The sequence below is a fragment of the Aquarana catesbeiana genome, linkage group LG12, assembly GCF_042186555.1.
Source record: "Aquarana catesbeiana isolate 2022-GZ linkage group LG12, ASM4218655v1, whole genome shotgun sequence".
Lineage (NCBI taxonomy): Eukaryota > Metazoa > Chordata > Amphibia > Anura > Ranidae > Aquarana > Aquarana catesbeiana.
The window spans coordinates 3,694,073-3,713,020 of NC_133335.1; the positions used below are offsets into that span (position 1 = coordinate 3,694,073).

General features: G+C 46.6%; 1 protein-coding gene across 1 annotated transcript in view; it reads left to right on the forward strand.

Annotated features, from left to right (window-relative positions):
- The window catches only part of LOC141114265 (protein kinase C alpha type-like), a 230,229-nt gene that overhangs the window by 129,881 nt on the left and 81,400 nt on the right, over window positions 1-18,948 (forward strand). Inside the window, exons 7-8 of the mRNA XM_073607850.1 lie at window positions 277-411; window positions 4,115-4,271. Of these exons, the coding sequence (XP_073463951.1) occupies window positions 277-411; window positions 4,115-4,271 (292 nt within the window). The remainder of the gene's footprint in view (window positions 1-276; window positions 412-4,114; window positions 4,272-18,948) is intronic.

Consider the following 18,948-nt stretch of genomic DNA (forward strand, 5'->3'; position numbering starts at 1 on the left):
GTTGGAGACTTGGTCAGTAGGAAGATGTAGTAACAATTTAGATCACTCTGTACGAAGGATGAGGATCAGCATAGGTCAGGCATTAGGCCAGCACGGAAGGTGCTGTGATAGGACAGAGAGGAATGTATGAGAGATATCTCTTGGGTGTCAGTCATGTTCCATGATTGACAGAAGAGCTCAGCTGGAAATGAAATGAAGATATTTATCAGAAAATGTCCCTCCTCAGGCTGCTGTTATCTATAATGTGGCTCCTCACCTTCTTCCTCTACCTTCCAGCAAACTCAAACCATCAGATAAAGACCGGCGCCTCTCCATCGAAATCTGGGACTGGGACAGAACTACCAGGAATGATTTCATGGGCTCCTTCTCATTCGGAGTGTCAGAACTCATAAAAATGCCGGCATGTGGCTGGTAAGTGTAGAACAGATTATTATCTCTGATTTCTGATGAAGTTGTATTATATATATATATGCTGTTTTGGATGGAGAACGTTTTATATTTCAGCGGCTGCACTGAGGATAGAATTATAGATTGGGGACTTGAAGTAAGTGGAAGGGGTTCTCCAGGAATTAGACTTCGCTCGGATCATATTGTCATAGATAATGTTTAGTATTTATTAGTGTTATGAAAATTCAGAGAGGATTCAGAATACTTTATTACTCCCGAAGGGAAATTATCAAGATCCAATTATATTCAACGAAGGACAAAGCAAAACACATTAACAAACTGAACTCACGACTAACAGCAAATTATTGTATACAATAACAAGAATTAAAATTAAACAAATTAAAAAACAAATGAACTGGTTGCCCTCCCCCGTTCCCTCTACGTATACAGTAATTGTCAGCTGTAATTAATCAAAGCCGGGATCACTGTATACTCAGCTCTAGTTATCAGAAAAGCCGTCTGAATCATTGTTTATAAACACTGCTCAGACCGTGATTATACAAAGATAAAATGTAACATTGTTACTTTTGTATCTTTCTGTTCATTCATCTGCAGATCAAAGGGATGAACTTAGATCTGCAAACAATGCCAGTAAAAGTGATACTAAAGTCTTGCTTTTTTGTTGTTGTTTAGAAATAACAAACATGTTATACTAACCTGGTCGGTGTGATGGTTTTGCACACACGATCCTCCTCTTCTCCGGTCCCTTGCCGGCGCTCCTGGTCTTTGCCCCCTATCTCTCCTCATTGGCTCACTTACTTTGATTGACAGCAGTGGGAGCTGCCTATAAACTGGAGCGGTGATCAGTGTCATGTCACACGTAGCCCATCCCCCCCACAGTTAGAATCACTCCCTAGGACACACTTAACCCCCTTCACTGCCCCCTAGTGGTCAACCCCTTCACTGCCAGTCACATTTACACAGTAATCAATGCATTTCTGATCGCTGTATAAATGTGAATGGTCCCAAAATAGCGCCAAAAGTGTCCGATCTGTCCGTCATAATGTCACAGTCACGATAAAAATCGCTGATCGCCGCCATTACTAGTAAAAAAAAAAAATTATTAATAAAAATGCCACAAAACTATCCCCTATTTCGTAGACTCTATAACTTTTGCGCAAACCAATCAATAAACGCTTATTGCGTTTTTTTTTTTTTTTTATTTTACCAAAAATATGTAGATGAATACGTATCGGCCTAAACTGAGGAAATAAAAAAAAAATTTTATATATATTTTTTGGGGATATTTATTATAGAAAAAAGTAAAAAATATGCGTTTTTTTTTCAAAATTGTCGCTATTATTTTGTTGATAGCCCAAAAAATAAAAACCGCAGAGGTGATCAAATACCACCAAAAGAAAGCTCTATTTGTGGGGAAAAAAGGACGTCAATTTTGTTTGGGTACAACGTCGATCGACCGCGCAATTGTCAGTTAAAGCGACGCAGTGCCGAATCGTAAACAGTGCTCTGGTCTTTGGCCAGCCAAATGGTCCGGGGCTGAAGTGGTTAAAGCCACCTAACAAGTAAAGTAAATAAAGAAATAAAGTTGTTTTTAACAATATTTTTTAAATAAAATATTCCTCGGTTTAACCCTTTATTAACCCTTAGTTTACTCTAATCAGACCAAATTAACTCCCTATTCTCTCTTCAACTATTATTATATTATTATGTTATTAAAAACACTTACACCAACACTCGAGTAAAAGCTGCATTGAAACTACAATATCCAGAATGCTTATATACATGTTTACATCACAGCTTCTGGCTCCACCCAAAGTGTTTTGTCAGAAATGACGTCATCAGTGGCAATAAAAAGGGAAAGGAGTTCTATTCCCTCTCTCCACTTCATCCAAAACGAAATCTTTAGTTATATATAAGTGGTTTGGGGGTGTTGCTGTCTGTAAGCAAAGCTAAGAAGTCCAAAATAAATCCAAATATAAACTGCCAACATTCACTGTGGATGATGCTGCTGCACCTTGAAAACTGTGCTGGTCCTAGAACCCCATGTATAGGCATCCCCTAAACCTGTAACTTCAAGGATTTCTGCATTTCCCATGTTACTCATAGATGTGCTGGGAATATGTAGACTTGCATGTGTAGTCAGAGGAGGAATCTCTATAGCTTTGGTGTGGCGTCTTCCACGTATTAGAGCTTCCTTCGATGGGCACCTACCATAGAAATGTAACCACTGGTGGGCTGCCTGCAATGTACTGCAGGCAAAAGGGGCACTGTAGGCAAAGCGCACATACTCGTACGTCGCTACCTACTTCCAGGTTTAGGGCATGTGCGCATGCGCGCCCCCCATTGTGATTGCACACCGTGGGAGCCTGTCAGTATGTCCCGGCCAATAATTCACAGCTGGGACCTGCTGATCGGCTGTTGCCAATCACAGCCCAGAGCTCTGTACAGGGGGAGGATGCAATGCAGGGATGAGAAACTGAGCGACCAGTAAAATCAGCACAATGTACACAGAGTTAACCCCTTGATCGCCTCTAGATGTTAACCACTTCCCAACCAGTGTCCTTAGTACAGTGATAGTGTATAGAATTATCACTGTATTGGTGTCACTGGTGATGTCAATGGCAGTTCATTCCCCCCGGTGTCCGTTAGTGTCAGATTGACCGCCGCACTATCGCAGTCCCAATATAAGTCGCTGATCGCTGCCATTAGTAGTATAAAAAAAAATAAAATTCCAGTATATATCCCATAGTTTGTAGATGTTATAACTTTTAAGCAAATCAATCAAGATACACTTATTGGGATTTTTTTTTTTTTTACCAAAGACATGTAGCAGAATACATTTTGACCAAAATTAATAAAGACATTTTTTTGTATTTTTTTTTTTTTTATTGGATATGTGTTATAACAGAAACATATTCTGTTGTTTTTACCAAATTTTTGGATCTTTTTTTTGCCAAAAAACAAAAAAACAAAATAAAAACAGCAGTGATCAAATATCACAAAAAGAATGTTTTTTGTTTGTGTGAAAAAACGTATATAAATGTAATTTGGGTACAACGTCGCACGACCGCGCAATTGCCACTTAACCACTTCCATACCGGGGCGTATTCTGACACTCCTCTCCTACATTGCTAGACAATCACTCAGAACCTCCCCCCAAACATTATATATTTTTTTTAGCAGACACCCCAGGGAATAAAAGTGCGACCGTTGTAAATTTTTATGTCGCGCGGTATTTGCGCAAAACAATTTTTCAAACGTTTTTTTTTTTTTATTTTTGGAAAGAAAAAAAAAAACAGTTTCATGAACTAAAAATGAACAAAACAGTAAAGTCAGCCCAACTTTTTTGCACAATGTAAAAGATGATTCTACGCCGAGTAAATAGATACCCAGCATGTCATTCTTCAAAATTGCGCACATTCATGGAATGGCGCTTAAAAATTCTCCGTAGGCGACGCTTTCAATTTTTTGTTACAGAGGAGGTCTAGTGCTAGAATTGTTGCTCTCGCTCTAACGCACTTGGCGAATACCTCACGTCTGTGGTTTGAACGGCGTTTACATATGTGGGCGGGACTTAGGTGTGCGTTCGCTTCTGTGGGCGAGCTCCCTCTTTGACTTCCAATGCCATTGGAAACGATCGTTTGTAGATTTTTGTATTGAACTTTGTCACATTGGCTGACCGGGAATATTTCTTTCCCCTTCTCAGGTACAAACTGCTGAACCAGGAGGAGGGCGAGTATTACAATGTGCCCATCCCCGAGGCCGATGACGAGAACCTGGAACTGCGGCAGAAGTTTGAGGTAGGCGGAGTCTGCATGCGCTGCGCTCCACACTTCTCACAAAGGGCTTTATTATATGTTCATGTTTGATTTCCTCTAGTAATGTCCCCGGGGAGAGAGCGGCCTTATGGTCGGGGTTGTTGTATCGCACACATAGGCCGGCAGGTTGTACAGCCTGCGCTCTCTCTCTATAGGTGTTTCAGCTTTGTGGGTGTCATTTTGTATTATTGCTCCTCCTCCTGTATAGCAGCTGTGCCGGGATTGGACGGACATGGCTGAGTCAATGAAGTGAAGGGATTCTGAGTGGATGGAAGTGACTTCTTCCTGAAGATCAGAACTCATCACATAAACGAGGGCCGGATCTCCAGACATTCTATGTAGAGAGTCAGTTTACTGTCCTTCAGACTTTAGGGGGGCCGACTGTGACCATTGAGAGTAGAAAAGGTCCCGACATCAGTGGAGAAAAACAATACCCCATCATTGGTATCAGTGGGAGGAATAGTGTCCCATCATTGGTATCAGTGGGAGGAATAGTGCCCCATCATTGGTATCAGTGGGAGGAATAGTGCCCCATCATTGGTGTCAGTGGAAGGAATAGTGCCCCATCATTGGTATCAGTGGGAGTTATAGTGCCCCATCATTGGTGTCAGTGGGAGTTATAGTGCCCCATCATTGGTGTTAGTGGGAGGAATAGTGTCCCATCATTGGTGTCAGTGGGAGGAATAGTGCCCCATCATTGGTGTCAGTGGGAGGAATAGTGTCCCATCATTAGTATCAGTGGGAGGAATAGTGCCCCATCATTGGTATCAGTGGGAGGAATAGTGCCCCATCATTGGTGTCAGTGGGAGGAATAGTGTCCCATCATTAGTATCAGTGGGAGGAATAGTGCCCCATCATTGGTATCAGTGGGAGGAATAGTGCCCCATCATTGGTATCAGTGGGAGGAATAGTGCCCCATCATTGGTGTCAGTGGGAGGAATAGTGCCCCATCATTGGTGTCAGTGGGAGGAATAGTGTCCCATCATTGGTATCAGTGGGAGGAATAGTGTCCCATCATTGGTATCAGTGGGAGGAATAGTGCCCCATCATTGGTATCAGTGGGAGGAATAGTGCCCCATCATTGGTGTCAGTGGGAGGAATAGTGCCCCATCATTGGTGTCAGTGGGAGGAATAGTGTCCCATCATTGGTATCAGTGGGTGGAATAGTGCCCCATCATTGGTGTCAGTGGGAGGAATAGTGCCCCATCATTGGTGTCAGTGGGGGGAATAGTGCCCCATCATTGGTGTCAGTGGGGGGAATAGTGCCCCATCATTGGTGTCAGTGGGGGGAATAGTGCCCCATCATTGGTGTCAGTTAGAGGAATAGTGCCCCATCATTGGTGTTAGTGGGAGGAATAGTGCCCCATCATTGGTATCAGTGGAAGGAATAGTGCCTCATTGATGGTGTCAGTGGGAGGAATAGTGCCCCATCATTGGTATCAGTGGGAGGAATAGTGCCTCATCATTGGTGTCAGTGGGGGGAATAGTGCCCCATCATTGGTGTCAGTGGGGGGAATAGTGCCCCATCATTGGTGTCAGAGGAATAGTGCCCCATCATTGGTGTCAGTTAGAGGAATAGTGCCCCATCATTGGTATCAGTGGGAGGAATAGTGTCCCATCATTGGTGTCAGTGGGAGGAATAGTGTCCCATCATTGGTATCAGTGGGAGGAATAGTGTCCCATCATTGGTGTCAGTGGGAGGAATAGTGCCCCATCATTGGTGTCAGTTAGAGGAATAGTGCCCCATAATTGGTGTCAGTGGGAGGAATAGTGTCCCATCATTGGTGTCAGTGGGAGGAATAGTGCCCCATCATTGGTGTCAGTTAGAGGAATAGTGCCCCATCATTGGTGTCAGTGGGAGGAATAGTGTCCCATCATTGGTGTCAGTGGGGGGAATAGTGCCCCATCATTGGTGTCAGTGGGAGGAATAGTGTCCCATCATTGGTGTCAGTGGGAGGAATAGTGCCCCATCATTGGTGTCAGTGGGAGGAATAGTGCCCCATCATTGGTGTCAGTGGGAGGAATAGTGTCCTATCATTGGTATCAGTGGGAGGAATAGTGTCCCATCATTGGTGTCAGTGGGAGGAATAGTGTCCTATCATTGGTGTCAGTGGGAGGAATAGTGCCCCATCATTGGTGTCAGTGGGGGGAATAGTGCCCCATCATTGGTGTCAGTGGGGGGAATAGTGTCCCATCATTGGTGTCAGTGGGAGGAATAGTGCCCCATCATTGGTGTCAGTGGGAGGAATAGTGCCCCATCATTGGTGTCAGTGGGGGGAATAGTGTCCCATCATTGGTGTCAGTGGGAGGAATAGTGCCCCATCATTGGTGTCAGTGGGGGGAATAGTGCCCCATCATTGGTGTCAGTGGGAGGAATAGTGCCCCATCATTGGTGTCAGTGGGAAGAATAGTGTCCTATTATTGGTGTCAGTGGGAGGATCAGTGCCCCATCATTGGTGTCAGTGGAAGGAATAGTGCCCCATCATTGGTATCAGTGGGAGGAATAGTGTCCCATCATTGGTATCAGTGGGAGGAATAGTGTCCCATCATTGGTGTCAGTGGAAGGAATAGTGCCCCATCATTGGTGTCAGTGGGAGGAATAGTGTCCTATTATTGGTGTCAGTGGGAGGATCAGTGCCCCATCATTGGTGTCAGTGGAAGGAATAGTGCCCCATCATTGGTGTCAGTGGGAGGAATAGTGTCCCATCATTGGTGTCAGTGAGAGGAATAGTGCCCCATCATTGGTGTCAGTGGGAGGAATAGTGTCCCATCATTGGAGTCAGTGGGAGGAATAGTGCCCCATCATTGGTGTCAGTGGGAGGAATAGTGCCCAATCATTGGTATCAGTGGGAGGAATAGTGCCCCATCATTGGTGTCAGTGGGAGGAATAGTGTCCCATCATTGGTATCAGTGGGAGGAATAGTGCCCCATCATTGGTATCAGTGGGAGGAATAGTGCCCAATCATTGGTATCAGTGGGAGGAATAGTGCCCCATCATTGGTGTCAGTGGGAGGAATAGTGCCCCATCATTGGTATCAGTGGGAGGAATAGTGTCCCATCATTGGTGTCAGTGGGAGGAATAGTGCCCCATCATTGGTGTCAGTGGGAGGAATAGTGCCCCATCATTGGTATCAGTGGGAGGAATAGTGCCCCATCATTGGTGTCAGTGGGAGGAATAGTGTCCCATCATTGGTATCAGTGGGAAGAATAGTGCCCCATCATTGGTATCAGTGGGAGGAATAGTGTCCCATCATTGGTATCAGTGGGAGGGATAGTGTCCCATCATTGGTGTCAGTGGGAGGAATAGTGTCCCATCATTGGTATCAGTGGGAGGAATAGTGCCCCATCATTGGTATCAGTGGGTGGAATAGTGTCCCATCATTGGTATCAGTGGGAGGAATAGTGCCCCATCATTGGTGTCAGTGGGAGGAATAGTGCCCCATCATTGGTGTCAGTGGGAGGAATAGTGCCCCATCATTGGTGTCAGTGGGGGGAATAGTGCCCCATCATTGGTGTCAGTTAGAGGAATAGTGCCCCATCATTGGTATCAGTGGGTGGAATAGTGTCCCATCATTGGTATCAGTGGGAGGAATAGTGCCCCATCATTGGTGTCAGTGGGGGGAATAGTGCCCCATCATTGGTGTCAGTTAGAGGAATAGTGCCCCATCATTGGTATCAGTGGGTGGAATAGTGCCCCATCATTGGTGTCAGTGGGGGGAATAGTGCCCCATCATTGGTGTCAGTTAGAGGAATAGTGCCCCATCATTGGTATCAGTAGGAGGAATAGTGTCCCATCATTGGTATCAGTAGGAGGAATAGTGTCCCATCATTGGTATCAGTGGGAGGAATAGTGCCCCATCATTGGTATCAGTAGGAGGAATAGTGTCCCATCATTGGTATCAGTAGGAGGAATAGTGTCCCATCATTGGTATCAGTAGGAGGAATAGTGCCCCATCATTGGTATCAGTGGGGGGGAATAGTGTCCCATAATTGGTGTCAGTGGGAGGAATAGTGCCCCATCATTGGTGTCAGTGGGAGGAATAGTGTCCCATCATTGGTATCAGTGGGAGGAATAGTGCCCCATCATTGGTGTCAGTGGGAGGAATAGTGCCCCATCATTGGTGTCAGTGGGAGGAATAGTGTCCCATCATTGGTATCAGTGGGAGGAATAGTGCCCCATCATTGGTGTCAGTGGGAGGAATAGTGCCCCATCATTGGTGTCAGTGGGAGGAATAGTGTCCCATCATTGGTGTCAGTGGGAGGAATAGTGCCCCATCATTGGTGTCAGTTAGAGGAATAGTGTCCCATCATTGGTGTCAGTGCCCCATCATTGTCATTGTGCCCCATTATAAGGGTTGAATGAAGCAAGCACAGGGCCTCAGTTTGGTATCCGTTGAACTTGGAGATGAGATTTATTATGGGACTCGGAGGGGAGATTCTGAGAGGTGATGTAATACTTTCTCTGGATTGGTTGGACAGAAGTGTCGGCCGTGTTCATTGGAAGATTCCATTCACTGTCATTATAGATCTGTTCTCAGAAGGCTGACGTCATACAATACTCCTCTACAACATGCTCAGATTCTTCTTCTGATGGAGACTTGTCCTCTCCGCTGTGTGATCTCATCATTGTCACAATATCTTCATATACTCCGTACAGCTCTGCATTACCCAGCAATGTCCACTAGATGTCCCCATAGCGCTCCCGATCTCACCTGATGCTAATGCTCTCCATAGAAATGGCAACACTAAAGACAGAAGCAATTGTAATATTATTAAACTGTCCAATCAGCAATCAGCAACTGTTTCCCGGGTCCTGAGCAAACAAATTATAGAAATGGTGATAGAAAAAAGATGTAAACTGCCTTTTGACTGCCGTGGCGAGGGTCTAAATCACCTCCAAGACTCCCTCCAATCATGTGATTGCTCTGAATCACGGCATTCGGGGCGGCTGATTGCTGTGGAAAGTTCGGCTTCGTTTGATTGTTTTTAATATTGGAAATGGATAAAAAGTAGAAGAAGTTTATGTCCAGCATACGGATCCCCTCAGATGTCAGAATGATTAATATACACGATTTATATGGCACCGACCGTGTACACAGAGCTTTACTATATAAAAGGAGATATATATATAGAGGGTATATATACAGATATAATTCAGTATACGAAGGTTAGAAGAGTCCTGCTTGTTTTGATAGCTGACAATCTAAAAGGGATGGGCGAGTGATAAGAGAGGTGATAAATAACTGGGTGGGGATGAGTTGATGAGAAAGTAGTTTATTGGGTGGAGGGATGGGCTTCCCTGAAGAGATGAATTTTCAGGGATCTCCTAACGGTGGTCAGAGTAGGAGATAAATTGGGGTGAAGAGTTGACAAGGATGGGAGAGGCTCAGGAGAAGTCCTGGAGGGGAGTATGGAAGAAGGTGACGAGGGACCTAGAGAGAGAGTAGGAGGAGAGAAGATGGTTTGGGTAATTTGAGATGAGATCGGTGATGTATCTTGGAGGAGAGTTGTAAATTGCTGCATATGTTGTGAGTATTTTGAATCATATTTTCTGGGTGAGCAGAGGCCAGTGGAGGGATTGGTAGAGAGGGGTGGAGGACACTGAATGGAGACCAGTGAAGGGATTGGTAGAGAGGGGTGGAGGACACTGAATGGAGACCAGTGGAGGGATTGGTAGAGAGGGGTGGAGGACACTGAATGGAGACCAGTGGAGGGATTGGCAGAGAGGGGTGAAGGACACTGAATGGAGGCCAGTGGAGGGATTGGCAGAGAGGGGTGGAGGACACTGAATGGAGACCAGTGGAGGGATTGGTAGAGAGGGGTGGAGGACACTGAATGGAGACCAGTGAAGGGATTGGTAGAGAGGGGTGGAGGACACTGAATGGAGACCAGTGGAGGGATTGGTAGAGAGGGGTGGAGGACACTGAATGGAGACCAGTGGAGGGATTGGCAGAGAGGGATGAAGGACACTGAATGGAGGCCAGTGGAGGGATTGGCAGAGAGGGGTGGAGGACACTGAATGGAGACCAGTTGAGGGATTGGTAGAGAGGGGTGGAGGACACTGAATGGAGGCCAGTGGAGGGATTGGTAGAGAGGGGTGGAGGACACTGAATGGAGACCAGTGGAGGGATTGGTAGAGAGGGGTGGAGGACACTGAATGGAGACCAGTGGAGGGATTGTTAGAGAGGGGTGGAGGACACTGAATGGAGACCAGTGGAGGGATTGGTAGAGAGGGGTGGAGGACACTGAATGGAGGCCAGTGGAGGGATTGGCAGAGAGGGGTGGAGGACACTGAATGGAGACCAGTTGAGGGATTGGTAGAGAGGGGTGGAGGACACTGAATGGAGGCCAGTGGAGGGATTGGTAGAGAGGGGTGGAGGACACTGAATGGAGACCAGTGGAGGGATTGGTAGAGAGGGGTGGAGGACACTGAATGGAGACCAGTGGAGGGATTGGTAGAGAGGGGTGGAGGACACTGAATGGAGACCAGTGGAGGGATTGGTAGAGAGGGGTGGAGGACACGGAATGGAGACCAGTGGAGGGATTGGTAGAGAGGGGTGGAGGACACTGAATGGAGGCCAGTGGAGGGATTGGTAGAGAGGGGTGGAGGACACGGAATGGAGACCAGTGGAGGGATTGGTAGAGAGGGGTGGAGGACACTGAATGGAGACCAGTGGAGGGATTGGTACAGAGGGGTGGAGGACACTGAATGGAGATCAGTGGAGGGATTGGTAGAGAGGGGTGGAGGACACTGAATGGAGACCAGTGGAGGGATTGGTAGGGAGGGGTGGAGGACACTGAATGGAGATCAGTGGAGGGATTGGTAGAGAGGGGTGGAGGACACTGAATGGAGGCCAGTGGTGAGATTAGCAGAGAGGGGTGGAGGACACTGAATGGAGACCAGTGGAGGGATTGGTACAGAGGGGTGGAGGACACTGAATGGAGATCAGTGGTGAGATTAGCAGAGAGGGGTGGAGGACACTGAATGGAGACCAGTGGAGGGATTGGTACAGAGGGGTGGAGGACACTGAATGGAGATCAGTGGAGGGATTGGTAGAGAGGGGTGGAGGACACTGAATGGAGATCAGTGGAGGGATTGGTAGAGAGGGGTGGAGGACACTGAATGGAGATCAGTGGAGGGATTGGTAGAGAGGGGTGGAGGACACTGAATGGAGGCCAGTGGAGGGATTGATAGAGAGGGGTGGAGGACACTGAATGGAGACCAGTGGAGGGATTGGTAGAGAGGGGTGGAGGACACTGAATGGAGATCAGTGGTGGGATTGGCAGAGAAGGGTGGAGGACACTGAATGGAGACCAGTGGTGGGATTGGCAGAGAAGGGTGGAGGACACTGAATGGAGACCAGTGGAGGGATTGGCAGAGAAGGGTGGAGGACACTGAATGGAGACCAGTGGTGGGATTGGCAGAGAAGGGTGGAGGACACTGAATGGAGACCAGTGGAGGGATTGGCAGAGAGGGGTGGAGGACACTGAATGGAGACCAGTGGAGGGATTGGTAGGGAGGGGTGGAGGACACTGAATGGAGACCAGTGGTGGGATTGGCAGAGAGGGGTGGAGGACACTGAATGGAGACCAGTGGAGGGATTGGTAGGGAGGGGTGGAGGACACTGAATGGAGACCAGTGGTGGGATTGGCAGAGAGGGGTGGAGGACACTGAATGGAGACCAGTGGAGGGATTGTTAGGCCTCGTTCACATGGGGTGATTAGCTCTGTGCTCCATTCAGTTCCCTCTTTTCCTGGCACAGGATGTAGAGGTGTTGTGTTCATCCTCATACCAACGTCCCATCGATGTCTATGAGGACACGGATACAGCCATTGTGTCCCAGTATGACATGCTGGTTGGGGTCCCCGGACGCACACAGGGTGATTTCTGTATCGCACATTTGGGGACTTTTTTTCAGACAAAGCTCCTCCTGAGGATTAATCTCACTTACGCAGCATTCCCGTTAAACTTGTGCAGTTTCTACGATCGTAAGGGACAATCTTCCCAAGTCAGTGACAGTTAAAACAAATACAGAAGGCTTTCCGGCCCATTCATTGTGATAGAAATGGAATCTCCATGGGAGGGGGAGGGGGATTAGTGTAAAACACATCATCCAACAAATAGACGGTTGCACACACATTGCAGTTTTTATTTTATTTTTTTCTATTACTTTTGTATCATTAGTTTGGTAACTTTGTATGTAAAAGGTGCACCAGAAACAATAGAGATCTATTAAACGCACGAGACACGGGGGGGATACATTTGTACTTTTTGTCTGCTGTAAGATAAATTACTTAAAATGTATCTAAACTCAAAAACAACATGCTTGAAGCGGTGGCTGCATTAGTTTTATTTTTCTTGTGATCCCACCAATAACACCCTTCCTGTCCTATAGGGATCACTCTCTGTTCTGTATCTATGGAGGAGAATGTTACACTAGTCCGCATTTCCCGATACAAGGTTATCCGGAGGGTCCTGGCCTCCCGGCGTGTGTGTGTGTTGATGTGCGATGTCTGTCCCCCGACTAATCTGCCAGTTTTTCTTTCTTACAGAGCTGTCATATAAAAAATAATTACATCCTGAAGGTAGCCCCTTTCTGATTGGCCTTTTCTTCACCCCCCCCCCCCCCAATTCACCTCGGTCACACACTGTGTTCTTGTGCTGTGTTTTCTTTTCATTCTATCAGTGAAGGTTGATCACGCTGGGATCAGGAATTCACCGTCACCTCCGCCACATTCGATCGTTATGTCTAAGCGGTAATGAAAGGACGAGCCGTGTCGGCTCTGATCGCAGACCGGGAAGAGATTGGAGTAAATGTTACATTGTGGCCGGGGGGGGGGGGGCGGTGATTGTTACCATTGCTTGGATAACACCGCATATTATACCCACGGGGGGGGCGGTAATACAATCTCATACTACAACCCCAGGTCTAGAAAAGTTTGGGGCGCTGTGTAAAAATCTACATCAAAACAGAATGCAATGATCTGCAAATGTCATAAACCCGGATTTTATTCACAATAAAAAATGGAAAACCCATCAAATTTACCATTTTAGGGAAAAAAAAGGAAATTGATGGCAGCAACAAGTCTCAAAAAAGTTGGGGCGGAGCCATGTTTAGCTCGGTGTATCCTACCCTCTTCTTTTACCAAGACTCTGTAAATGTTTGGGAACTGCGGAGACCAGTTTCTGGAGTTTTGGGAGAGGAAGGTTGTCCCATTCTTGCCTGATATCGGATTCTAACTGCTCAACATTCCTGGGTCTTCTTTGTTGTATTTTTCCTTCAGTTGGTGAAAGGTCTGGACTGCAGGCAGCCAGTGAAACCCCCGGACTCTTCTACTAGGAAGCCATGCTGCTGTCGTAGATGCAGTATGCGGTTTAGCATTGTCCTGCTGAACTATGCAAGGCCTTCCCTGAAAAAGACGCCCTCTGGATGGAAGCGTATGCTGCTCTAATGCCGCGTACACACGGTCGGACTTTTCAGCTACAAAAGTCCGACAGCCTGTCCGACAGACTTCCGGCGGACTTTCGGCGGACTTGCGGCAGACTTTCTAACGAACGGACTTGCCTACACACGACCACACAAAAGTCCGACGGATTCGTACGTGATGACGTACAACGGACTAAAATAAGGAAGTTCATAGCCAGTAGCCAATAGCTGCCCTAGCATGGGTTTTTGTCCGTCGGACTAGCACACAGACGAGCAGATTTCGGGGTCCGTCGTAATTACGACGTAAAGATTTGAAGCATGTTTCAAATCTAAAGTCCGTCGGATTTGAGTCTAAAAAAGTCAGTTGAAAGTCCGGAGAAGCCCACACACGATCGGATTACCAGCCAGCTTTAGTCCGTCAGCGTCCGTTGGACTTTTGTAGACGAAAAGTCCGACCGTGTGTACGCGGCATAACACCTGGATTCATCTTTCAGCATTGATGGTGCCTTTCCAGGTGTGAAGCTGCTCATTCCATACACACTAATTGCCCCCCCTTCACAGCTTTTCACAGATTGTTGAACCTCTGCCCATCTTTACTTCTCACACTCTGACTCTCTAAGATGCTCTTTTTATACTCAGTTATGTTACTGACCTGTTGCCAGTTAACCTAATTTGCTGCAAAATGTTCTTCCAGCTCTTCATTGTTAGTACCACTTAATTTGCCAGCTTTTTGTTGCTCCGCCCCAACTTTTTTGAGACGTGTTGCTGCCATGAATTTCACAATCTTGTTTTTTGTTTTTCTTCCCATGGTCCATTATCTCAGTATAGACATTTGATATGTTTTCTTTTTTCTGTTCTGAATAAAATGAGTTTGAGATCTGCAGATCACTGCATTGTTTTTATGTAGATATTACACGGCGCCCCAACTTTTTTTGGAATTGGGGTTGTACAATAACCCTGAACACGTCTGCCTTCAGAAATTGGCACCATGTAACAAAAAGGGCGAAATTTATATATTTTTTGTACTTTATTTGTATCGTATTTTATCTAGTTTCAGTTTCTGATACTGAGAATGACTCCATTGTACTATAAATGTAGATGAATGAATACAATCAGTATAATAATCTTGTCAAGGTCTATATTTCTGAGTCTGACCGCAACCCCCCCCCCCCCCCTCCCCCCCGAATGATCTTCCTTTGTATGCCCACCTACTGGCATTATGTCTTCTTCCTAATATTACTGTCGTTATAAATTTCGCCTGTTTTATTCCCCCATTTTCCTCATAACCTCTTGCACGCTCCGCCCTTGTATGTTCCGTCTATTTTGTCTTTTTTGGAATGACCCACAGACAAAATCGTTTAATTTTCAGCGAAAAAGCACACCAGTTATGTATGGAGCTGATCCATACAACTGACATATATACTCTCCCCGTGTTTCATGTGTGTGGGTGTGTGGAGTATATATGATCTCCCCTATGGCATGCTGTGCAGCGTTTTGCTCTCTCAGGGACATATGATTGCCTCCAGTTGGGGAGAATGACATCTACACTCTGCATGTCCAGGCTTGCTGGATGTGAATGGGCATGTCCTCCGTATGAGGTGTACAGACTGTGCAATGAATCTGATGTCATAACCCAACTTTCTCTCCGTTAACCCCTTCCTTTACTAGCTGTGTGTGTGTGTACCGTATGGTTCAGATGCCGTATGGAGGAGGAGGGGCATTCTGGGAGGTCCTATGGACGTTGTATGCAGACACTAGGAGGGGCCATGTCATGTTCTTCTAGCTGTTATAAAAGTAGATTTTGGAATTTAAAAAGTTATTTAATAATAAAACAATGGAAAAAATTTTGTATAAAGAGCAGCTGCTAAACCGTGAGGGACACACAGAAACAGATAAACAATACAAAGTAGCATCGCTGACCAAAACCTGACCAAATAAGTGTAAAAATGAAAAATAAAAAATATAGAAACTAAATAAAAAAGAATAAAGAATAAAAAAAGAATAACACCTCTTGATGACAGTGTACCTCCACCACATGAATTGTGCGCTTACCAGAAGGCAAGCTTTAAGGAGTCTGCGGGCTAATTACCCTGCCAGGGCCTTTATCCAAAAGGAAGATGGTTATCCCCCATTAGTATTTGGAAGGAGCTTGTGAAGAGTACCAAATAGCATGGAATACTTGAGCATCAGCCACCAAGGAGTAAGTTCAGGTATTACCCAGATAATATAAAGAGAGACTCCATAGTACATACCGTACCACAAAGGATCATCCCACGAGACGACGGCAGATTGTGACGAAACGCGCGTAGGGAGGCAGACGTGCTGGCGTCATCACGCTTTCTCAGTGGACGGGTGTTCGCTTGCTGGCCGGCTGTTTTTTACGTTTGTTTTTATCTTCTTATGTGTAGGTGCAATCTTTTTATTCCAATAAATCTTTTGTGGTAGTTTTTTTTTTTAAATAAAAATCACAAACGTTCTTATACTTACCTGCTCTGTGTAAGGGTTTTGCGCAGAGCAGCCCTGATCCTCCTCTTCTGGGGTGCCCCACCGGCGCTCCAGGCCCCTCCTCTTCAGGTGCCTCCACGGAAAGCCGCTTTCTCTGAGGGCAACCGTGCGGGGCCGCTCCCGAGTCCCACTACTGCGTCTATTGACTCAGATATTGGGACTCGGCCCCACCCCCCTGCGTCACTGGATTTGATTGACAGCCGTGAGAGCCAATGGCTCCTGCTGCTATCAATCTGTCCAATGAGCAGAGAGACAGCGACAGGAGCTGCTGCACTCGTGCACATTGCTGGATCGTGTTGGGCTAAGGTAAGAAAAAATGGGGGGGGGGTTCTGGGGGGAGCTGTAGTACAGAAGTTTTTTTTTACCCTAATACATTCTTGAGGCTTTACAACCACTTTAAATTTAGTCTTCTAGTTTCTCAAAGTAATTATCAAATCATAGTTTATCAATCAGGTTATTTGTGCTGAGTTTGGAGCCACCCGCGGGGAAATGGGATCACCTGTAGAGTGTGTGTCCTGATCTGAAGGTCATGAGAATGCGATCGATGGATGATGATCAGCCGATCTATTATGATCTGTGGTGGGCTGATGTTCAGAAGAGAGCGCTCCATTTTCTCTCTGAACTTCCCCTTTTTATTCCTAAAATTCTTTTATCCAAGGACTAGCCTAGAGGGTGTAGTTTAAAATATTTACTTGTACCTGATTGGGAAATAATATTACCAATTAATAGCATGTTTACAGAAGCAGTGAATTCTCCTGTCCACTAGATGGCGCTCTAAGACTAGGAATCCCTATATTAGGTCTTCTGGGGAAAAAAATGGATTTATTCAGGTCAATCTATATGGGATATAATATTTTATCCTTCGAATAATCTAGATATCTTATTTCTAGGATGCCTTGGTATATTCCTCGAGGTGCGCTATTTTGTGTGATATTGTTCTTTATTGTACTATAATTTTAATCGTGTGATGTTTGTGATAGAGTTTGTGATTTATCCAGAGATCGATTCTTTATTCCTCACCCAAGGATCTCTGTATGAATCTTCCACCATCATTTCTCCATCCTACTTCTGAGACATTTATATTGTGAAAACACAACAAACTTCTATCTGGAAAAGAAACCAGAATACATCTGTATCTAGGATAAATATATATCATAGATATCATAGGATTATATAATTATTATAATACAGTCTGTTACTTAAAATACTATTACAGGAAGTACTCAGCATTATATATATGATTACAGAGAGTCCTTCAGGTTTGTGATCCAAATTATTTTGATATGATTGATAAGTCATTTTCCTTCACCTTCTCATATCAGATCTTCCGCCTGTCAATAATTCACCGAATATCTGTACAGTTCTGATTCTGGACAATGCAGAAAGCCGATAATATAGAGGAAACTCAGCACAGGGATGGTGGGAACCCCTCATAATGGGCACAGCGGGTGTACAGACCCGGGAACTCAGCACAGGGATGGTGGGAACCCCTCATAATGGGCACAGCGGGTGTACAGACCTGAGAACTCAGCACAGGGATGGTGAGAACCCCTCATAATGGGCACAGCGGGTGTACAGACCCGGGAACTCAGCACAGGGATGGTGAGAACCCCTCATAATGGGCACAGCGGGTGTACAGACCCGGGAACTCAGCACAGGGATGGTGAGAACCCCTCATAATGGGCACAGCGGGTGTACAGACCCGGGAACTCAGCACAGGGATGGTGGGAACCCCTCATAATGGGCACAGCGGGTGTACAGACCTGGGAACTCAGCACAGGGATGGTGAGAACCCCTCATAATGGGCACAGCGGGGTGTACAGACCCGGGAACTCAGCACAGGGATGGTGGGAACCCTCATAATGGGCACAGCGGGTGTACAGACCTGAGAACTCAGCACAGGGATGGTGAGAACCCCTCATAATGGGCACAGCGGGTGTACAGACCTGGGAACTCAGCACAGGGATGGTGAGAACCCCTCATAATGGGCACAGCGGGTGTACAGACCTGGGAACTCAGCACAGGGATGGTGAGAACCCCTCATAATGGGCACAGCGGGTGTACAGACCCGGGAACTCAGCACAGGGATGGTGGGAACCCCTCATAATGGGCACAGCGGGTGTACAGACCCGGGAACTCAGCACAGGGATGGTGAGAACCCCTCATAATGGGCACAGCGGGTGTACAGACCCGGGAACTCAGCACAGGGATGGTGAGAACCCCTCATAATGGGCACAGCGGGTGTACAGACCCGGGAACTCAGCACAGGGATGGTGAGAACCCCTCATAATGGGCACAGCGGGTGTACAGACCCCGGAACTCAGCACAGGGATGGTGAGAACCCCTCATAATGGGCACAGCGGGTGTACAGACCCGGGAACTCAGCACAGGGATGGTGAGAACCCCTCATAATGGGCACAGCGGGTGTACAGACCCCGGAACTCAGCACAGGGATGGTGAGAACCCCTCATAATGGGCACAGCGGGTGTACAGACCCGGGAACTCAGCACAGGATGGTGAGAACCTCTCATAATGGGCACAGCGGGTGTACAGACCCGGGAACTCAGCACAGGGATGGTGAGAACCCCTCATAATGGGCACAGCGGGTGTACAGACCCGGGAACTCAGCACAGGGATGGTGAGAACTCCTCATAATGGGCACAGCGGGTGTACAGACCCGGGAACTCAGCACAGGAATGGTGAGAACCCCTCATAATGGGCACAGCGGGTGTACAGACCTGGGAACTCAGCACAGGCATGGTGGGAACCCCTCATAATGGGTACAGCGG